General features: G+C 44.0%; 1 protein-coding gene across 2 annotated transcripts; it reads left to right on the top strand.

Moving 5' to 3' along the window:
• Window positions 1-5,936: 5,936 nt before the first annotated feature.
• LOC308335505 (protein mono-ADP-ribosyltransferase PARP14-like) lies at window positions 5,937-22,372 on the top strand. Of its 2 annotated transcripts, XM_080792552.1 has the most exons (13): window positions 10,169-10,306; window positions 10,672-10,910; window positions 12,534-12,758; window positions 13,199-13,253; window positions 13,448-13,594; window positions 14,176-14,238; window positions 15,631-15,810; window positions 17,245-17,430; window positions 18,629-19,029; window positions 19,286-19,571; window positions 20,332-20,468; window positions 20,924-21,107; window positions 21,666-22,372. In XM_080792552.1, exons 2-13 carry the CDS (start codon window positions 10,761-10,763, stop codon window positions 21,926-21,928), a joined length of 2,277 nt encoding a protein of 758 aa, XP_080648678.1. In that variant the 5' UTR covers window positions 10,169-10,306; window positions 10,672-10,760; the 3' UTR covers window positions 21,929-22,372. The 2 variants fall into 2 exon arrangements, with proteins under 2 accessions (XP_080648679.1, XP_080648678.1); XM_080792553.1 differs by lacking the exons at window positions 12,534-12,758; window positions 13,199-13,253; window positions 13,448-13,594; ... (6 more) ...; window positions 20,924-21,107; window positions 21,666-22,372 and adding exons at window positions 5,937-6,126; window positions 6,425-6,549; window positions 7,776-7,986 and having other exon boundaries at window positions 8,910-10,306; window positions 10,672-10,862.
• Window positions 22,373-23,658: the final 1,286 nt, after the last annotated feature.

Below are 23,658 nucleotides of genomic sequence, written 5' to 3'. Positions count from 1 at the left end.
AACATATCATTTCAGAAAACTTGTAATACAAAAAATCTTAGTTTTAATATAAGTAATCAACTGGAGAAGTTTCATTGTGATAGCTATTATTTAACTTTTTTTCCCTATTCGCCTTAAGTTCACACGGGTGTGATTTTTCATATTCCATACTAATTGGCTAAGATTTTCATCTAAAGTTTGAAGAGTGGCTGATTGCCGTGACACTTTGCATGCCCATTCCCACTAGGCCGACCTGGCCGAGGAAGAAATGCCATGGTTTTCACATTGGCCTAACAGGAAGCCAATTTATACTAAAGGCTCATTTCTTTACAGTTAAGGTACAGTTAGGTTGTGTTAAGATTGTGTTACGTAATATAGGTGTAGTTATCATCACTTCACAATACAAGAGACCTATCTTTTTTTTTACAGTCAGTCAAGTTTTACAGATGTGTTAAGACTGATGATCAAATGTCATAACAGTTTAGTGAATATGTATAGGTGTAGTAGCTATCTATACAAGAGACCAGTCTCTCTCTTTTTTTACAGTTAAGATATCTGTGTTTAAGATTGAGGACGATCAAATGTCATCATGTAACAGTATCCTGAACAGATCCTCTTTTTTGTTCCTCTTTGAAATAAAACTCAGTCGAGAGAGGCATATATCGGTTGGCATTTGACTTTTTTTGTAGGATATCTATTTTGTTTCATATACACCACATTCTTAACGCTGTCTCTTTTTAGTTGCCATTTGTTTCGGCACATCTAGCAGGCCAGCAGTGGAAGACCTTAGGGGGCGGTATCTTTGGGATATATCTAGGCAGACCATTAAGAGCTTTATAAACAAGTTCAAGAATTTTGAAATCAATCCTAAAAACAACCGGGAGCCAATGTATTGAAGTCAGCTTCAATACATGGCGTGGATCCGCGTTGTTGCATCATCCAACGACAGTAGCTGACCCAACACTGCAGGCGGGACAGCTGAGTATAATCCTTTGAAATGGCCCTTGTAACCATTCCAAAATGTAGATTGAATACAAAAGGCGTCCTTTGCCGCTATAGCTACAACATTCTAATGTCTAATTGCACTTGGCACAGTGGATGTCATGCCATAGGTGATGGATGACATCACATTTCTACCTCAATAGTATGCGCATGCTTAAAGTGATTGGCACATTGAGTGGCAAAGCAACATGCAAAGTGAGTTTAAAATTGTTTAACGTTGTTTAATGCAATCAGATTTCTGTTTGGATGCATGGGTTGTCAAGGCTAGAAAGTAGTTTTTTGCCACTCCGTAGGCATTCCTGCGTAACTTCCGGGTTTGATGATGGTGTCACGCGCATAGCCGCATACCGTCTATTTCAAGACCATTGCATTTGCACCTATCCTCTCAATTTCTCTACAAGCATTTTTTCCATATCCAGTCTATAGCAACATACATTATAAAACATATTATACTAAATAAACATTATAATTCAGGTGTAAAAGCCTGTCAGATTCATATGGAAGCCTAATCATCACTGAGCAGTGTTGTGCTGTTGTGAGTGACTTACCATCTGCAGTGCAGATCGCTATGACGACCAGAAGCAGGAGGGCTGGCATTGCAGTGTGCATAATTCTGTTGAATGTAAGCATTTCAGTGATTATTAGGAATAGAACCAATGCAAGATTTTTTGGGGCCGATCAATACCTATCCTGATTTTGGAGAGTGCTTGCCCACAGATTGCAGATGTGTTGACCGATATTTCATCCAAGAATTTGGATTTTAAAACCCAATTTGTGTCCAAGACGATTTTGAAAGAATACAAGGGCACACAATGTGTTAGTAAGTTTTTTTCAAAAATAGAAAATTCAAACCTGCTCAGCCTCAAAGCAGCTGTACAGATGAGATGGCGTCCTGGTCTTTAGCAGTGCTCTCTCTGCTTCTCAATATAGGCCGTCTGGGTCCCACAATGTCTGTGCGTGCACTTGGCGAGAGGCTGGGGTTTTCAACTTTTTATACTCACTTTCTCGTGCAAATGACTGAGCGCTGATCTTTGGCCAGGGCTTCCTCAGAATTCCTCCCACTATCTCACTGAGTCATTTCAACGCCATGACTCACCCTTACAAAAGTGCAAAACGACTTGGCAAGCAATGCGTTTCAGCTGCGTGTGTGTGTGTGTGTGTGTGTGTGTGTGTGTGTGTGTGTGTGTGTGTGTGTGTGTGTGTGCACGAGTGTGCTTGTGATGAGAGACATTATGGCTTATAGGTATGTGATAATGGATTTATAAAAAAATTGCCTGTTGGGAAATGCATGTGGAGGAGAGATGCTTAGTGGCCTTGGTTATGCAGGCTGGAATGTGCTCAAGTGCAGGCTTTGGAACGTTGGTTTCAAGTGCCCTTTCTATGCCATAGCAGGGGGCGGAATTGTAAAGATTTGGCTTGTGGTGACTAGTTTTTTAATTTTGGCGTGGTGTTTTCAGGACAATTAGAGTTGCACAATGTCAAGACATTAATACCAACAGTATTCCTCCGTTGTTTTTCCTCCAACCAACAATGGAGTTGTGTATTGTATTCGGCTTCACTCCAGGATATCCTTAATGTCAGGTTAGAATTTCTTCTTCAGTGACATGAGTTGACATCGTTGAACTTTTCCATGCCATTAAACTACTTGAACCCCACATTCTGATTAGTTGACCGGGATCCGCTCACCAAATCTTTTTCCCTCTGCAGCAAATATATATTTCCTGAAAAATGTACATTTTGGAGTTGGTGGTTTCTTCCCGACAGCAGAGATATGCTATTTTCAGCAAATGTTTGCCTATCTTGGCATGCCCAGAACAGGGATGCTGGGGTTCATGTGGTTAGGATGAGAGAGATTTCCCCTGCCTTGCGCACAATGACGGGATGAAGCGAGCCAGATGAATCATCAAGATGACTTAATTATTGTCTTTGGCACAGAATATGTTTTATAGCAACTATTAAATGGTGCATCAATGTCGTACGTTTTACATTAGAGATGCGCTTATACAGTTCCTTCCTGCCAAATTGGCCAGCTTGACAAGAGATCCTAATGAGCAGATATCAGAACAATGATCCCACTGGTTAAATTAATTTACTGTAAATTTGTTTATTTACACATCAATGGCCATGTTACTCCTGTGTAAATAAACTAATTTACTGTAAATGTATGTGCCAGTTCAGAGCTGTGAGAACTACTACACCATCTGTTTACCCAAGGGCGATTCTACTAGATCGGTATTCTCACACTTTCACAAATTTTCAAAATGTTTAAAAATAGTAGATCTACCAGCTCGTGTCGTGGCACGAAGTGATGCACTGTGAGGTACGAAAGACCACCCTGGTGGTCTGTTTGCACTGACTCAAATATTAGATACGTATAGGTATGGTTGAAAACCAAAATAATTGATCAAATAGATTTTTTCAATGGATCCTGTTACTATTGGGTGTGCTAAATAACATACCGGTACTCAAAATTTGGGAAAAACAATCAACCAGAAAGGCATCGTTTTCAAGATGGCGTCCACGGTGGCTAAAATGAGATAAAATGCCTAGAAACTGGGATTTAATATGTAGGTATCATAACAATTATGCACTTGGTAACTACTTTTTGAATTTTGGCATGGTGTACCGTGTTAGGTATGGGCATAAGGTTTTCAAAAACCAAACTAATTTGGCTCGCCCCCTAGTAATGTGTTTGCAATGAAACCACTATTAGATAGGTCAGTGTATGGTTGAAACCCCCAAAAAACTGATAGAAGAGATTTTTCAATGGATTCTGTTACTATTGGGTGTGCTAAATAACATACTACATTTTTACAAATAACTAAATGGTTGCAATGCAATGGTTTTTGAAAACCTTATGACCATAAACCTTATGACCTAACAGCATGCCAAAATTAAAAAAGCAGTTACCAAGTGCATAATTGTTATGATGTTTTACGTGATGGCTGCCGGGAGCTAAAATGCCTATAAACTGGGATTTAATATGTAAAAAATCATAACAATTATGCACTTTGTAACTGTAATCAATTGTTCTGTTTAGAGTTGACATGATTTCATACCGTCTTAGAGTTATGTTTTACTGTGTGTGTGTGTGTGTGCGTGCCGGTTTCAAATTATACACACTATAGGATGCCAGGTCAACAATGACCTGGCATCTGTCTATATAACATGCTATTACATTTTTGCCTTTGCAATTAGCCTGGAAGTTCTTATGCGGTCTTAGGCGGTATTTAGCATCTGCAGGGGGTACTGTATGCGTCCTGCTGACTGATGACATGTCACATCATGTGTCATTATTACTATATTCTAGTGGTGTCATATTTTGTAATGTTTTTTTATGGCTTTTGCCTTTATTTTATAGAGGAGGGATAGACAGTAGGCTGACAGGAAATGGGGAGAGAGAAGGGGATGGTGATATGCAGTAAAGCCCGTCGGGATCGGGAGTCTAACCCGCGGCACACTGCCAGACTGGGCTACCAGCCAAGGTGCCTGGCCCGCTGAGCCACGGCCCAGGCCATAATAGTCAAACATTCTGTTAAAATAGCCAAATCTACAGTTGATTTAGTCGACTAAAATATATTTTGGTGGGCCTTGATGCCGTCGTAATGACTGATTTTACACTTGCTGAAAATAGCTGATCTACAGTATTAGTATTGGTCGACGAAATCAACACTGAGTAGTTCTCAAATGTTTAAGTGCCAAGGACCCCAACATTTATATATATTTGGCCACGGACCCCCATTTAGTTTTTGTTTTTAACGTGTTTTTTGACAAAATCTGAAATAAATTGACAGCGACATAAACAGCAAGAACACAGTTACACAGCAATGGAATGCTGCATTCATGATTTGTGCCATGATTTGTGGTAACCGGAATGCTCGCCTTAACACACGCTCTGTGCCACCAAGTGGGCCGGTTCTTGTATTCTTCTGTGTGAATATCAGTTTAAGAATAGGGAGTGAGTTCTGGTGACTTTGATTGATTGATTGATTTATTTTTAATTTATTTAACCTTTATTTAAACAGTAAAAACCACATTGAGACTGAAGTCTCTTTTACACGTGTGAACTGGCCAAGAGAAGAGGCAAAATACTCTGCCAGTAACGATAAATACACGACAAAAAACAGGACAAACATACAATGCTCATAAATACAGTACCCACTACCGAAGAAGCTCAAAGGGAGAACAGGAATGTCTGATAACGCAACCAATAAAGACTAATAAAAACTAAGCAACGAAATTTGCTAGTAAACTAAAAAGCAATTTGCTATACGTCAAAGCAGGAGCAGTGTTTGGGAAGTGTGCCCATGGCAATCCTTTTAAAAAGCTCACTAGGGGAATCACAGAAGCCAGTTTTAGTCTGGTCTGTAGTTCATTCCAAGACCAGATTTTATTGATTGAATACTTTATTAACAGTTTACAAATAGCACAGAGCTACGACTCCACAATAACACAAAAAGCCCTCCATTGTGGGCCTATGACACATGTTGCGCACAGCTTTAGCTTGAACTTCATTTTGGAATTGGACATAATTATTCATCCAGTTTGTGGTTTTACTGTTCTCTTTGTTTTGCCTGCTATCACACCTGTGAGTGCATAATGGGCATGTCTGCAGTATGACATCTGCTGGTGTAGTGTGGTACTACAGTGCCATATGTGTGACATTTCTTCTAAATTGCTGTTTCTTTTTCACTGCCACAAAGGCTGCAATTGCCATGGTAGTATAAAAAATAAATAGATAATATAAATATAATATCTCTAAATATCTCTAAATATATATATATATAGAGAAAAGAAAGAAAGAATTAGAGCAAGCAGCATGTGCAAGTGAATCACATTAAAAGTGAAAGTGAAACTGCATTTCAGAGTTCCAATGCAGGCATCGAGCAGGCTGTTGCTTCAGTTCAAACTATAGTGTCACATTGTGTGACTACCAGGTGAGTGTAGCTTAGCTTGATGTAAAAATAGAAATGGATGGATTTCACTATGCCTTGTTCTTCGAGGAACAGAAGGACCTTACAGACAGAGAGAGGGAAAAGATAAAGATGCACTTTCTAAAACGAAGACTGTCGGGGGGAGGGGAGTGTGGACCAATAGAAAGGATTGGAGAGAACGTCTACAGGGTCTGTTTTATGGACAAAGAAGGTAAGTATTCTTCACAAAGGCAGCCTCACATAGATAGCAGTATGTATGCTCATACTATGCTGGTTGGATCAGTGCACAATGTACACAAATGAAAACCAACTAACCAAGCCAGACTTTATACACACAGGTAGAATTGTCAGGGCAGCCGCCACATTGTCTTTTACATTTAAAGATATATATACTTTAGCCATTAAGTGTTTATTTTTTCCCACTGGTGTCTGATGACGAAGCAGTAAAACTGAAAGCAAAACCATTTCAGAACATAATGGAGGTATACATTGTTTATCTGTATTTGCAGACCAGGAAAGAGTTCTCCAAAGAAAATTCCACACCATCTCACTCCCTAGCGGGGAACTCCGTCTGACTGTGAGGCGTGACAACCTATCTCAACAACCGGATCAGCAACTCACCAGTCACCAACAGGTGAGGATTACATCCAGTATTGTTTTTGGCAGCACATTTCTATTTTAGTTTTAGTCAGTCTCTTGAATAGTTTTCACTTAGTTTTAGTCACACTTTAGTCACCTGGAATGTTTTAGCGTTAAGTTTAGTTTTAGTCGACTAAATATCGTGAGATTTTAGTCAACTCAATCTACAGTTGATTTAGTCGACTAAAATGTATTTTGGCGGGCCTTGATGCCGTCGTAATGGCTGATTTTACACTTGCTGAAAATAGCCGATCTACAAGCTCAGTGACACGTTGTGAGCTTGTAGATCTGCTATTTTCAGCATGCAACCAAGTGTAAAATGACTCATACTGGATCTCTTGTCCACTAGTCCCTTCCTAACATTTTAGTCTAGTTTTTATTTGTTGACGAAATTGTCAGTATATTTAGTCTTAGTTATCAGTGAAAAAAGGTAGTCAACGAATATTCTTCTTAGTTTTAGTCGACGAAGTCAACACTGGCTCAGACCCTAAGCCACTGGATAACAACAACATTACAACATGAATTACCGTATCACAGCATAATGTTAACACGCACAAAGATCCCAATACACAATACAGCACTGATGGGAAATGTTTATGGATAGGAGAGAAAATGACTTTTTAAAATGCATGGTTTGATCCAACACACAATTTGTCAGCATGAAAATGAAAGTAACTTAAATAATGAGCATCGACATCAAACTTGCAGCCACACTGTAAAATAAGTGGGGGACTTAAATGTCTTCCATGGTTCTATCTCTGCCTACAGTTTAAGCCTTGAGCAGTGAGCACTCCCTGCTGCTATAGATTATGTTCTTTCTCTGATACAGTAGGTTTTTTACTTTTTTTCTTGCGAGTTGGTGGGTTGCCAGTAAATTTAATTGCATTTCCTTTTCATTGTAACCACTTTAAACCTTGCATCCCTCCCTTGCGGCATGACATTATACTGTAGGTGAGGAATGTCCCCCAAAAATAGCCGAACGCATTGTGATGTGTTGTGTCCAAAATTCTCAGGCCTTGTGTTGTTACCTGTTACCTATCCACTTCGTGCCTTGTGGCACATAAGGCCTTCACAGAGCGCTTCCACTTCTCACGGTCAGCTGCTGCCATCCTCACTTCAGTCCATGACCTCCATCCTGGCCTTGTGTTGACGTCAACATAATTATGTTCTGTCAAGTCAATCAATGGCTGCTTAACGGTGATTTCTTCCCAACCCTATTAGGCAAAACACAACAGGAAGGAGCTGGAGAAGGTGTACACCTTGGACCCGTACCTCCTGCGTTATCTGGTAGACAGCCCCAAGGCGGCCAAAGTCCTGCACAAACAGCTCTCCGCTATCGCCTGCTCCGTCCGCATCGACGTGGAGGAGGAGGAGGCCGTGGTGAAGGGGGACGTGGAGAAGGAGCCGTCCGGGGCTTCAGGCGGAGCATCCGGTAGGGACGGTGATGGTGGGACCAGTGTTGATTTTGACAGCAAATTCGGATTTTCCGTTTTAGTCCGTAGTCTCTTGAATAGTTTTCATTGAGTTTTCGTCACCTTTTAGTCACCTGGAATGTTTTAGTGTTACTAGTTTTATTCGACTAACATAAGATTTTAGTTTCTACAGTTGTCGCGTGTTCGAGTCCCGCTCATGACGACCTTTGCTGCGTGTCTCTGCCCTTCTCTCCCTCCCACTTTCCTGTCCGTAACTTCACTGTAACTATCAATAAAGGCACAAAAAAAAAAGAAATGCAATTAAATTAAAATGCCACTTTTCTTATCCCCTGGAACACCCAACATCCCTTTTCTGAAGGGAACGTTTGCCATAAATGTAGCCGATCTACAATCTCACAACGCGTTGTGAGTGTGTAGATGTGCTATTTTAGGCAAATCGATTTGTATAGAGCGAAATAAGATCGTACCAATGCAGTCTTTACAGGTCCGTTTTGATCAAGTATTGAGGGTTTTAATGGTACTGAATTTGCAGCTCGACAAAAAGGTACCGTAATTCCTTTTTACCTTTTAAACTGCCTCCCCCTGCATGGCCAGCCGGGGCGCCTGATGGAGGGGAAAGGAACTGGTTGGAATCACGTGTTCCTTCCACACGCTACGTCCAACCGGGTAACCCCCCCCCCCCCCCGTCAGGTTAAAAGAAGCGGGTTGGACTCCTCATGCACTGATGGAAGCATGAGGTCAGTCCGTTGCTCTCCTCAGGTTGGCAGAGGGAGTGTAGATAATTGACACTGGGTGAAAAAATGGGTTACAATATCGTGGGATAAAAGTTGATAGAAAAAAGTAATTCCTATTGTACGGGACAACTTCACGGTACGTTTTTGTATTGACTAACGATTATAACGGTCATCGTCCCACACCCTAGCATCCGGTATCGCTGCTGAGAGATGGGAGTTGCAGGCGGACCGAGTCTTCATCGGCCTCATCGAGACCTACCTCGCCCACCACGTGGTCGACCCTGTGCCGGCCAAAGCCCTGCAGCGAGACCTCTCCTTCGTGACGGAGAACCTCCGCGTGTACGGGGACGGAGGTTACCCGGTGCTCGTGGGCGAGGTCGGGGAGGTGAACGCGAGGATAGCCGCTCTGGCACAGAGTGTCCCGACCAGGAAGCGGTGCCCCGTCCCCGGGAAGAAGTACGGCCTGGTGGTAGAGGAGTTTTGCCGGGAGATGAGGGCCCGTTTCCCGAACGTTAAAATCCACAGAGACGAGACGAACGGCGTGTTTGACCTGGAGGGCCTCGACGAGGAGGTCCGCTCGGGTTCCGGATGGCTGGAGGAGCTGATCGGAGACGTGAAGGAGAAGCGAGTGGCGCTCCCCGAACCCCTGCTGGGCTTCGTGGCGTCCAGCGACGCCCTCTCCAGATACCAGGTCCGCTTCGCGCAGGGCCTCCGCAACCCGGTCACCCTCGAGACGGCGGATACTACCACAGAGCTGATTCTGTCCAGCTTGTCGTCCGGCGCCCTGGAGGAGGCCGCGGCGGCGGTGCAGCGAGACCTGCGCCAGGAGATTCTGGTGCTGGACGGACGGATCGCCGAGGCTCCGTGTCTGGACGGGCTTAAGGAAGCTCTGACCAAAGCCAAGAACCAGGCCAACCGTGCAGACCTCAGAGTAGAGGTCAGCTACCACTCACAGACCGGAGCGTCATCCTCCAAGACCACAGCGGTCCAGCTGGTGGGCTACAGCACAGACGTAGGCACGCTAAAAGATGTTCTGCTGGACTATAAGCTCAACCAGGTTGAGACGCAAGAACAGTTGAGCCTGCCGCTTCCCGAAATGGTGGACTGTTTTGATAAGATAGTGAGCTTGATCGACGACGTCAACCACCCCGGCAGGGTGAAGCTTACGCCTTCCCATTCCCCGTCTCCCCGCGTGCTCCTTTCCGGTCCCAGCAGTCTGGTCCCTGAAACCCGGGAGGCCCTGAGGTCGGGTCTGGACCACCTGACCTCGGACAGGCTGGTTCTGAGCGGGCCGGTGGCTGGGCTGTACTTCCAGGGGGAAGGGAAACGCAGCGTGGAGCTTGTGGAGTCCAACTATCACGTTGTAATCGTCCAGCAACGAGATGGGAGCGGCGCACAAAACACACCGACGATGTCAGGTGTGACCACTACTAGAGGGCGAAGCGACAGTAGGCTTAGCAGGAGCGACATCAGCATGCAGACCGGCATCCACCAGACCAGCAGAGCTGGAACAACTATGTTGCCTGGTCTGATCCACAACAACATAGGCCTGGAGATAAAACTCGGCAGTTTAGAAAAACAGCAGGTATTCAGAGATTAATGTCAGATTAAATGACCCACACACACACACACACACACATTCTGTTCTTTTCTGTTTATAACTGAGCTTTAGTATAGGCATTATAGGTGTTAACTAACTTTTCATCATTCTTAATCCATTGCAAGCATTTGTTTTGCAAGAAAACAAATGGCTAGTAAAAACGGCCCAAATAAGTGATTTACCATCACATTGACGGCTATGGTCGTACTAACATACGAAACAAAAAAGTTTAATGAGTTTCTGTTGCAATTAGTTTGAGGTTAACCCCGTATTATCCATAGAATGCCTATACTACTTGAACACCACAGTCCCATAATTATCAATATGGGATAATCTAATGTCCTTCACAGGTGGACGTGTTGGTTGCTCCAATGATCAGACAAGAGCTGACACACACCATGATCGTAAATGCCTGCTGAGTGCGGCCGGGGGCACCGTCATGAAGGTGAACTTTGACCTTGCGCTCAGGAAGGGTCAGCTGGCCCCCGGTGACGTGTTGCAGGTGGACGGGCCTCAGACTCTCGGCTGCTCCAAGGTCTTCTTCATCGAGTGCCTGCCATGGGACGGAGCAAGAGGGCACAGTGTACAGGTGAAGGTAACCACTGACTCTACACCCCTATTTTGGGTCATAGTAGACAACCCCCCCCCCCCCCCCCCCCCCCCCCCACCCACCCCCAAAAAGAAACCGAATAAAAGAGAAAGTGCTTTGATCTTGTAGATCATCTATTTTCACTGTGCGACACCATTGTACTGTATACTGTAACAGTACAAAATGCTTTAACACTATGGTTAAGGAATGCCGTGTTGAAGCTCAATTCTAACTCGCCACACAGCCTGTAGTGACGTTTCTGTCAGTACAGAAATGGAACAGACAACTTTGAAAGTACAATTAAGTTGTTGTGCAATAAGATATTAGACCAGGGGTTCTCAACTGGGTGGGGGGCAGGGGGGCAATAAGATATTAGACCAGGGGTTCTCAACTGGGTGGGGGGCAGGGGGGCAATAAGATATTAGACCAGGGGTTCTCAACTGGGTGGGGGGCAGGGGGGCAATAAGATATTAGACCAGGGGTTCTCAACTGGGTGGGGGGCAGGGGGGCAATAAGATATTAGACCGGGGGTTCTCAACTGGGTGGGGGGCAGGGGGGCAATAAGATATTAGACCAGGGGTTCTCAACTGGGTGGGGGGCAGGGGGGCAATAAGATATTAGACCAGGGGTTCTCAACTGGGTGGGGGGCAGGGGGGCAATAAGATATTAGACCGGGGGTTCTCAACTGGGTGGGGGGCAGGGGGGCAATAAGATATTAGACCAGGGGTTCTCAACTGGGTGGGGGGCAGGGGGGCAATAAGATATTAGACCGGGGGTTCTCAACTGGGTGGGGGGCAGGGGGGCAATAAGATATTAGACCAGGGGTTCTCAACTGGGTGGGGGGCAGGGGGGCAATAAGATATTAGACCAGGGGTTCTCAACTGGGTGGGGGGCAGGGGGGCAATAAGATATTAGACCAGGGGTTCTCAACTGGGTGGGGGGCAGGGGGGCAATAAGATATTAGACCAGGGGTTCTCAACTGGGTGGGGGGCAGGGGGGCAATAAGATATTAGACCGGGGGTTCTCAACTGGGTGGGGGGCAGGGGGGCAAATCATTTTGGAAGTACATTCACTAAAAACGCCGAGACAACGCTCAACACGTCCCAAACTCTTCTCCCTTCTGGCTCCAAAACTATGGAATGCACTTCCCATTGCAATCAGAACTGCAGCCTCACTCCCAATCTGAAAACCCACCTCTTCAGACACCATCTTAGTCCGTAGAGCATGCCGTAGCACTTGCCCTAGCCTCGAAGACCTTACAGGCGTATGCAAAGGCTCAACTTATGTAAATTAGATAGCATGTAGATATTGCACTCTATAATGTATACGCATGGTTTCATTAGCTATTCCACTGTTAGGTTCTTATACAGTAGCTTACGTATGATTCTTGAAGACTATTTTCATGTATTTGATTTATTACCATGTTTTGTTCTTGCTTACTGTAAATCGCTCTGGATTAAGAGCGTCTGCTAAATGCCTAAATTGTTATTGTAAATTGTTTCAGGTGAACAGTCCACGGTCAAGTCATATTCCTCATACGGTAACATTTGCACAGTAATGTGCAAATGTATTAGTTCAACAGAGGTAAGTCTGACCCTAAAGCCATTCTCATGTTCATTGCAGGCACTCAGAAATGGCCTGGCCAAAGCTCTGGAACTCTGTGCACGGCAGGGCTGGCGTTCTGTGGCATTGCCAGTGATTGGCCTGGGGCAGATTCTCAAGTATCCAACGAGAGAAGCCGTGGAGGCCCTGACCGAGGAGATCGCCCGGTTCGGGCGGGGCGGCTCCACTGGGTCCTTGTCCACGGTCCGCGTCGTCGTCAAACCTGGTAGCCCTGATGCTGAAGAGGTGCGTCGGCACGAACACGGGTTCTAAAAAATGTCTTCTAAATCATGATAGTTTTCTGAAAATCCTATGTTTCTATATCAGTGGTGCTCAACCTTTTTCATGTCAAGGACCCCCAGAGTTATCTATTTGGCTGCGGATCCCCATCTGTAAATATGTTGTTCCAGGGACCCTCCCAGAAGCAAAGATTTGAGTTGAAAACGTTCGCTCTGAAAGAATATATTCAAAGATTTGCGCCACATTTTCACGATAAAAAAAAAAAAGCAGATCTACAAGCTAAAGTGTAACATAATGTTAAAACACCAAAAGGGGTTCCCATTCAGAATGGGTTAATATAAATTAAATCGACCCTTTGAATTTAGAATATTTTGTTTAATCGCATTCTTCATCAGTAAGGTTCCTAGACTGTGAATTTAATTGTAATTGTAAGTATCTGTTGACAGTGCGTCTATGATGTCAGCCGAGACCTAAGCATAATTATGAACTGGGGAGGACGAGGTAAGATACAGTAGATGGAATATGTTATTGTGCCTGTTTTGTATATTATAGTAAATATACAATTTTGCGGTTACAATTGTATATGTAATTCATACAGGCAATTATATGCACATTAATATGATGAAAAGAAGGTTTATTCGCATCTTCAAATAGGACATTTACTGTATGAGCCGCATGTTTTTCCCCCTCTTAAGCAATCTTCCAGTCCCTGACGACTGACCTTGATCACGTCACACTGACATTGGGAGGCAGAGTCTGTCTACAGCTGGTGTTCGGTGACATCACCAACGAGACCACAGACGCTGTGGTGAACACCACCGACTTCCTTGATTTTGAGACGCGTAGGTTGAAAATGAATGTGTTGTTTAACCTATTAAGTCAATGTCGTACGATTTGTCACACACGTTACCGCAATGAAATTTGTTCTCCGCATTTGAGCCATCTCTTGGAGCGGTAAGCCGCAGCGTGCGCTGCGCTCGGGAACCATTTGATTAGTTGATTTGACCGCCCCCAATCCAACCCGCTGAGTACAAAGCAGCGAGGCATTGGGTCCCATTTTTGCAGTCTTTGGTATAGTCTGGTAAAGTCTACAAATGTCTCCTAAATCCTTTAGTTTCTGAAAAAACGTATGTTGCTATAATTTGATTGATCTACAAGCTCATAGCGCGGAACGAAGTGACACGCTATGAGCTTGTATATTTGCTATTTTTGAATAGCCAAAGTACAAAATAATGGTTAAAGTGGTTGAAACTAAAATCTAAAATGACATAGATGCTTTCCCAATTTTAACGGGTTAACCTCAGCAAATTAAATGTTGATGAAGGCCGACCTGGTCGTTCTGTCCTGTCTCTCGTCATTGTCCCTTCTTCAGAAGAACTGCTTGAATATACATTACAGTATATTTGATGTGTTCACTTTACAGCTGGAGTCTGCAAGGACATCCTGAATATGGCTGGTCCAGAGGTGGAGGCTCACCTGAAATCAGGTAAGCTGAGTACCGATGAGACATTTTGACAATTGTCTAATATGGGTTTGAATGCACGCACGCACGCACAGACACACACACACACACACACACACACACACACACACACACACACACACACACACACACACACACACACTCTCTCTTCACAGACAGTTATTGTTAAAGTCATACTACTGTATGTTTTTATTTTCAAATTGGCTATAGAGCGTCGCAGTCCCGCCCTCTTTCATGACGACGCTAGAACCAGAAGTGAATTTCTCATTCATTTTCCAAAAAGTATTTATTTAAAGACGATTGCGCCACGGACAAAGCCAACTTGAGTTGTGACACATCATAAAGATAAAGATAAAAGTAAAATGGAAATTCATCTTCGGCACAACGGCAGTCAGTTACAACAATAAAACATTAAAAAAAATACACAGGTGCATTAAAATACTATATAAAATGCATTCACATTAACACGGCAACAGTGATCATGAGCAGTGGGGATTAAACATTTTTTTATTTAAAATGTCCACAGCCAATTTTGCCCTAAGCCTCCTGCCCGATGGCAAAAAGTCAAATTCAGAGTGAAGAGGATGGGTAGAATCATTGTAAATCTGAATAGCTTTTTTGGTTATGGAGCGGTTGTAAATATCATGAAGTTGCAATTGTTTGTCTCCAATGATCTTACTTGCCTGGTTGACTACCTGGGTGAGCTTGTTTTTATCTCTAACTGAGAGATTCCCAAACCAGGACACTCTCAGTGAGTGATCTAGTGACCATGGTCAGGGTGTGTTTACTGGCATTAAAACTTCTCAGTTTCCTGAGAAGATAAAGCCGCTGCCTTGCCTTTTTGTAGATGTTATCTATTCTGCATTGGTCTGAAAGGTGAGTTTATTTGTCTATGGTCGTGCCCAGATATTTAAAGTCACTGACCTGCTCCACTTCCTCCCCACTCATAGTAACAGGCCTAAAGATCATGACAATAAACACAATGGTTTTGGCTGATCAAATCATTTGTAAGAAGAAAAACAAATGATTTGATCAGCCCATAACATTGTGTTTTACTGTCATTTGTCGTCACAACTCCAGTTGGCTTTGTCCACGGTGTAAACGTCTTTATATAAATATACTTTTTGAAAAGTCTATGAGGAAAATGAACGGGGAATTCACTTCTGGTCCTCGGGAGGGAGCGGGACGGCGAATAACCATTCCACATAAATGTGTTTTTGACAACATTTGACAAAGACTACTAAAATGAATGTTACACACCGTTTAACAATAATAATAATAATTGTGTTGAGTGCCATGTACAGTAAGCTGCCTGTAATGACTGTCGCTGTGTTATTGAGCATTGCTTATTACGATTATAGACACCTATATCTTCTCACACTTTTATTCCCACAGCTGTCCGTGTCAACAGAGGTGGCATATTTGTGTCCAGGCCTGGACAGTTCCCTTGTAAAGCCATCCTGCACGTGTGCGGCGAAAAGGATGCCGCGGTCATTGAAGGACTGGTGCGTGACATCATCAGACACTGTGAAGAGAAGGGCTACAGTTCCGTGTCCATACCTGCTATATGCGCTGGTAAGTAGGAATACAGTGAAAAAAAACAGTCAAAATACATTTTGTTCGACTAAATCAACTGTGGATTTAGTCGACTAAAACTAGACTAACACTAAAACATTCTGGGTGACTAAAATGTGACTAAAACTAAATGTAAACTATTTATGACTAAAACTAAAAGCAAAATTTGCTGCCAAAACAACACTGGTAGGATACATACCTGCTGTATACGCTGGTAAGTAGGATGCAGGACAGGTCCGATGTCTTTATTGATCATGAAATAAAATCATATGTCACATACATACGGTACATCTGTAACAAGCATCTGACCCACCATAATCAACAAGATAACGCATAGCCCGAAATGTCTCTCAGTTATGTAGAAAATAAATAGAGTTGCGATCCATTACCAAATTTGTTTTACATTATGTTATTTTGAGTGGATATCGCACCAGAAGTCGCGGTGGTCACAAGAAAATTCATGGCACGTTCATTGGCCATGTTAAAAAATATATAATAATCATAATCAGCTGCTAATTTGATTACCTGTTGTTCGCCGCAGTGTTGTATTTGGCAGCAAATTTAGATTTTAGTCATAGTCTCTTGAATAGTTTTCATTTAGTTTTATTCACCTGGAATGTTTTAGTGTTAAGGTCATAACAAGGTCATAAAACAAGGTCATAAAACCAATTGAAGTCAATGCAAGCTTCCACATCAGTGGCGAATGTGCGAAAACACGTCAGTTTTCGCTCTTAATTTTCACACGAACTGCAACACATCTGACCAATCAGAATGCAGCCCAAACTGCGTTGCTGTGTATAAACAGCGGCGTACCGTACAATAGCTGTCAACAGAGCAGCAGCCGGTCCGGCTACGCAGGCCAGGATAGCACAGCAGCACACACTGTGTACCCTTCCTAAGTTCCTCCCCTCCTACAACTCTGTTGGGTGTGTGTGTGCGTGTGCGTGGACATGGGTGTGCTAACAGCAGCGAGCAACGCTGGTCTGTATGTACAGTGGTGAATTGATTTGATTGGTCTATTTTTTATGGTGAGACCTTATGTATACTATGTATAGTATACCTATAACTTCTGGGACTTTTATATGTGACAAGGAAAAAAACTTAATTCTGCCTTAATTCCTAGATACTGTATGTATTTAAGGACTTTGATGTCTATTATTTAATGGCTGTCTGAAATGCTGAATATTTGCACTTTTGGTACAAGTTGGCTGTGTGTTCATGTGTCTGCACGGGACAGAGGAAGTTGTCTCACCTAGGGAGACTATATAATGTGAAACTTCCGATGAAGGCTTGAACGCCGAAACGCGTTCGTTGCTGCTGCTCTGCAGCATACCATGTCAAGTTGTCAACAATTAAATAAATTAAGAGTGCCTTAAAACATGAGTTCCGTGAGTGCTGGTTCAGATCCTATACCATCTTCTTCCGTTTGCACAGGAATTGGCGGCCTAGATGGAGGAAAAGTGGCCAAAGCCATCCTCAGAGGAGTGAGCACTGCAGTGTCCTCAACAACTCTGCGCTGTCTGTCTCTCATCCGCCTCGTCCTCATCAAGATCGATGTTTTCGAGGCCTTCAAAGGTGCTGCGGGGACGACCTTTCCTTCTGCTGCTGTCAACACCGCGGGTGAGAAAATGTAGCTTTTGGTCTTTTCAGCTCAATGACACTTTGGTGGAGGTTTGGGTTCTGTAGTTAGTTACTTTGCCATGATGCACGAATATTGGTGAGATATCAAAGGATAGTCTCCTAGCATGACAAGTAAAATCAGACAGAAGTAGCATGTGCTTAAATTCATATTTAGAAAATGTTTCAGATGATGGAATGGTGATGGATGATGATGGTCATGGAAGGGGAACTTTCTGAAAGCTTCATGGGCAAAGATAATCAACTTAAAAATCTAAAATAAAAAATGTCAAAATGACCTCAGACATGCTAGTGTTTGGTGAAAAGTCACATTTTAACATAAACAACAAATGCAAACATACAATATAGGGGGAGGGCATAGTGACACGTTCAGTAGGACTTTGGCTTATTTGGGCACCATCTTCCTGACTACATACAGTATAGGCTACATGTAGGCCTACTACATGCTGCAATACCGCTGGGTGACCTAAAGTGGCACTGTTGCACTGCTCTGTTCACACGTTGGTGTGATTTTTAAGTGGTGCAACCACTTCTACAACCAGCAATGTCCACCTGTTTGTGTACGTCAATGAGCACCAGTGGTGTACCTGTTTGTGTACGTCAATGAGCACGAGTGGTGTGCGCATGCGTGCGCGTGCACCACTGGTGTGCGCACGCACCCGCACGCGTGGGTGTAGTGCCGTGCATGTGCGCGTGCACCACTGGTGTGCGCACGCACCCGTGTGTGGATGTTGTTGCTACATAAATAGCGTCAATGCTAGCGAGCTAAAATATAGCCATCCTTGCTCTAGAAAGCACCAATGTTTCCATCTGGCTTATTTGGACACCACCGGATTATCAGCAAAAACCTCCGAAAATCGCGCTAACCATGGAGAGCTCCGTAGATTAGGAGTTATTCAGCTTTTAGTCTGCCTGTATAATGGGAGGTGGACGGCAGCGCGCATGCGCGATCCATAATAAAGCTAATCTAACGGAGCAGAGAGAGAGAGAGAGAGAGAGAGAGAGAGAGAGAGAGAGAGAGAGGGGAGTTGCACCACTTGGTTCACACAGGTGTGATTTTTCTTTATTACATGGGGCTCCTCACTGGAAGGTGAACCAGTAGGGTACAGTCAATAGCAGTGGCAAATCAGAAATGTATTTAAGAGGACTTCACCCTCCCCCCTACTGTATATCTCATCAGCCCCATCAGTTCAATCGCCTCCCACACAACAACAGCACCTAGCTCCGCCCCCTGCTTCTGGCGCAACAAGAAACCTGGACCTGAATGTCCTGCTGCTGGCCACGAGTGATACAGCGGCGGCTCCTGCGTCGTCCTCGTTCGTGGTGGTGGGCCGTAGCTCCGGCGACGTCGGCCAAGCAATGGCGGAGCTCCGCAGCTTGTACCGAGTCCAGTGTGGCAGTCACAGCTTCACCGGCGACGACCTGGCCGGCCTCACGCAGGACGACGTGCAGTGCTTGAGCGCTCAGGTGGACGTTCTGGGCCTGCAGATGGACCGGAGCCTGGCGGCGGCTAGTGGCGGCAGCGGGGCAGGGGACGTGGTCACGTGGACTGTGACAGGCTTAAAAGATGACGTGAACCAGGTGAGCCCGGGCGTTCATTCCGTCGGCTAAAACTATATGCTTCTCCGCTTACTGGAGAAGTATATCACTCTCTTGGGTTCTTCACTCTGTCGGTAGTGCAGACAGTCGCTGCTGCTGACAGTCCTGATATATAAGGTTAGCTCCACAACTGTAAGGAATTAACTAATGGCTAACGTAAATATATATATATATATATCAGGTATTTTATTCAAAAGTTAAAGTAAGTCATACTTTGCTGTCCAAATGAACACTGCAGGTGAGCCAGCTCATCAACCTCTACCACAAGGAGAAGCTCATCAGAGAGCTGAGAGTCAGGGAGGAGGACGAGCTGTATGGCCGCGTGGCCTGGTGCATCCTGGGAGCCGGAGGCCACTGGGAGAGGCTTCCCAAAGCAGCCAATCACACGCTGGAGACGGGTGACGTTAGGGGAGGGGTTTTGGATGGACAAGGGGTCCAGTGGAGCGTCGACCTGTTGAGGAGGGAGGCGACAGCCCAGGGAACCAGACCACGGGCCACGCTGAAACGACTGCAGAACCAAACGGGTGAGAGAGGACAGCATCATTTTCTTCTTTTGTTAAACAGAACTCTGTTTTTGCCCCTCCCCTTCTCTGTCCAACTTCTTTCCGGGTGCTTCTGTGTTTATTCCAAGGACTATCTAAAGAGGACGAGAAGCCGTAGCAACATGGCGTCCATCGTACCGTCTTCGCAACAACAGTACATGTTTAAGGCAGTAGCACTGACATATTCTGATGTTAGCAGAAAACTTGACAATATCATCTCTTGGATCAGAATTGGCATTATTAACCTGGGTATTCAGAATCCTCATTAACCTTACCTTGACAGAAAGAAACATAGACGCCTCTTCTGGCTCTGGGGAGCGTGTCAAAATTGAAGGCACAATTTCCCCAAGATTCCTTGCGAAGCATAGCAGAAGCATGAGCGGATGGAAGTCCCCGAAAAGACGCGCTGTGATTGGCCGGTAAGTCAGTTGAGTGACAGCGAGAGACATGGAGGAGTCGCATGAGTGACGTCACTTTGGCAGCGACGCAGAGTGCCTTCAGCCCTTCACCTGTGGCACTTCCGCTTGACTTCCTGCCTTTAATGGAGAGTTGGAGACACGTCGCTCCAATAAACTGCAGCGGCCAATGAGGCATCTATCATTGTTTATCCAGAAAAAAAATTAAAAAGTATTTTTGCAGAATTCTGATATGCCCACAATAGAGACGCGAGGGTTCAAGACAAGTGAAACACCACACTTTTCCTCTGACTGTATGATGCAGTGATGTTCTCTGTTGTTTTCAGATTTCTCCCTCCCTCTGTACTGGGACGACATGGATGCTTCTGAACAGCTGAAGAGGGTTGAACTCCAGCATTCCTCAGCAGAGTTCCAGAGAGTGAAGGAAAGCTTCAAAAGAACTGCTGCCAAGACCGTACTCAAGGTGAGATGATACTGACTGTTATGCACATGGCGGCTATTCTGCTCTCTCACGTCATGTGTGAGAGCAAAATTACCCACGTCTCATGTTTTTATTTTATTGTCATAAACATGGCCTAATACTGTATACTGTACTGTCGAATCAGGGTCGCAAAAGTAGCCAAACAATGATCCAACGATTTTCTTTTTTGAAAGATTTTCACCTATTATCACATGGAAATATTATAATAACTACACACATAACTACTAGTGAACACAGCTTATTGTTTTCCGTTTTGTGAAATTAACTGTTTTGTACTGTATATTACAAGATTTCCAACCGACAGATTATTTGGTAAATTGACATTTGAAATTTGTATAATTCATCGAATTGCATTATGCGTATACTGTGGAGAAAGACAAGATCTGAGGGGGGAGACGGGGCAGAAGAAGGAATCTTTACATAATGAATCCTTGTAGATTGAGCGATTGCAGAACGTGCATCTCCGACGCGGCTATGAAGTGCAGAAGAAGCGTCTCTCTGATAAGAACCAGCCAGGAGGGACTGAGGTTCGCGAGAAGCAGCTCTATCACGGCACCACCCACGACAACAGCAAGTCCATCATGGATACCGGCTTCAACAGGAGCTTTGCAGGACAAAATGGTACTAAACCCCCTTTGAACTGAATATATTCTATATCGGTGGTTCCCAAACTTTTTAGCCCGCGTGACCCAAAAGATAAGAGATCTTTATTTGTCACTGTATGACAGGGTTCCCCAATAGGCGGCCCGCGGGCCCCTGGAAGAATTTCAAAACAATATAAATATAAATGCCTATGCATATGCATGCCTATGCATGTCAAACTGGGCATCCTTTTCAAATGGGGTCTTGCCCTGAAAATTAATTTTCATTTCTACAAAGAGGGCTGCGACGCGTTGTGAGCTTGTAGATCGGCTATTTTTAGTATGCAACCAAGTGTAAAATGACTTACACTGGATCTCTTGTCCACTAGTCCCTTCCTAACATTTTAGTCTAGTTTTTATTTGTCGATTAAATTGTCAGTATATTTAGTTTTAGTCATCGTAGCTTAGTTTCCATTTAGTTTCCATTTAGTTTTTGTCAGTGAAAAAAATGAAAATTTTAGTTTTTCTTAGTTTTAGTCGACGAAATCAACACTGTACAGTACCTGTCCTTTCTTCTTCCATATACCCCCCCTTATAGCGACCACATACGGCTGCGGGACATACTTTGCCGTCGGCGCCAGATACTCGGCCAGCCCCACCTTCTCCAAGCCAGGCCGGGACGGCTCCCAGCTCATGTTCGTGGGCCGCGTCCTGACGGGAGCGTACACCCAGGGTCAGAGCGGCATGAGGGTGCCCCCGGACGGGTTCGACAGCGTGGTGGACGACTTGCAGAACCCCACCATGTTCGTGGTGTTCTACGACAACCAAGCGTACCCGGACTACCTCATCACGTTCAAGTGACCGCCGCAAGGGGTGGTCACTTGAACGTGCAAGCTACAAGCTACACGCTACATGTAGTATGTAGCGTTTGCTAGGACTTCCCCTTCTAGTCGTTTTTACTAGTTGACTAGTTGCCTAGTCGACTGGTTGTTTAACTACCGGTATCTATTTTTTTATTTTTTTAAACTGTGTACATTGGTGACTTTAACTATAATCTACCTGATCTTGGGGCCTACACAATCGGGGAATTTTTCATTATCAACTAGTCAACTAGTACCAACAAGGTTGACTAGTGGATTTACTAGTCGACTAGTTGAATAGTCGACTAGTTGCTTAATGCCCTAGCGTCTGCATAATATTATGCTATGATGATATGATATCATATGATACGTACATGATGCAAACATTTGATTCGGAAATGTTTTAGTGCTCAGGCTGGTTTGTAGTTCAGTAGCTATTTTTATTTTTGAAATAAATAAAAATGCAATTCCACTTGTGACTACAGATTTTCACAGCACTTCCTTTTGAAACCAAAATGTAAAATTATTATTGTTACAAAATCTTTGTAAAATATGTGATATTGACCATTGATGCGTTTAATGGTCTCTGCGGTGCTAGATGGGGATCAACATTGCAGGTTGCTGAGTGGATTCGGACACGTGTGTATCCAAAATACTGGATATGGAAGGCGGGCTCTAGACCAGACTGGTTAATTCGTAATGAAATGGCTTTCTACAGGTAAGTATACCACAAGATTAACTCATACATAAACGCTTGTTGTCCGGCGTAGACTACACAATAACCTGAGCAAAGTTGCATTGACGCACACAACATTACACACTAAATTGACAGTTGTCAAACCTAATTAATGTGCTACAGTAGTACAGTATGTATTGGACAGTATTAAGATGTTGATATTCATTTTGTATTGATCTTTAGGGCGCCAAATCACACCTTAGAAAGCACGAGTGTATTTCAAACACAAAGTGCATATTTTGATGGCAGTAACTGCCTGTCCTAATTTCACCCCCCTCCGTATCGAAGTATTGGACAGTAAAAAGGATCCCTGGCTAATGAGACAAATATGTCTTAAAACATTATACTTGCCCTCTATTACTAAAAAGATGAAATAAAAACACACCTTAAATATTTTATTTCTTTCATAAAAAGAGAATCTTTCACTCAATATGGAATTATGGAATGCACGTGCTAATAAAAACATTTTAAATATTGCTTTGATCCTCATATTAACTTTAGGAAGTAATACGTTTTTGTCCGCAATGTCCGTGTTCACCTATGTACCTATGTGTCCGCCTATGTGTTGGTTAATGAGCACGAGTATGACTATTAGTACCAGTAGGGGCGCTGTTGTGCCATAAACAGAGAGAGAGAGAGTGCTGCACTGTTGCCTGCTAATGAGAGAGAAAGATATAGAGAGAGAGAGAGAGGAAATGGGGGGGGGGGGGGAGTTGCACCACTCAGTTCACACGGGTGTGATTTTTGAGAGGTGCAACCACTCCAAGGAACAGCAATGTCCGTGTTGGTTCACCTATGTACAGTATGTGTTGGTTCATGAGCACGAGTATAACTATGACTACCAGTAGGGGCGCTGTTGTGACAGAAACAGACAGAGAGAAAGTATTAGTGCTGCACTGTTGCCTGCTAATGAGAGAGAGAGGAGAGGGGGGGAGAGGGGAGTTGCACCACTCAGTTCACACGGGTGTGATTTTTTTATTAGCATATGCGTTCCA

This window comes from Protomyctophum bolini (genome assembly GCF_963924005.1).
Source record: "Protomyctophum bolini genome assembly, chromosome: 20".
Lineage (NCBI taxonomy): Eukaryota > Metazoa > Chordata > Actinopteri > Myctophiformes > Myctophidae > Protomyctophum > Protomyctophum bolini.
Note: the sequence above shows the minus strand (reverse complement) of the source record. Positions and strands in the feature narration are given on the sequence as shown.

Coding starts and splice junctions, on each gene's coding strand:
- LOC308335505 (XM_080792552.1), top strand. CDS start 10,761: ATGAAGGTGAACTTTGACCTTGCGCTCAGGAAGGGTCAGCTGGCCCCC. Junction 12,759..13,198: donor GTAGCCCTGATGCTGAAGAG/GTGCGTCGGCAC, acceptor ATCTGTTGACAG/TGCGTCTATGATGTCAGCCG. Junction 19,572..20,331: donor ACGACTGCAGAACCAAACGG/GTGAGAGAGGAC, acceptor TGTTGTTTTCAG/ATTTCTCCCTCCCTCTGTAC.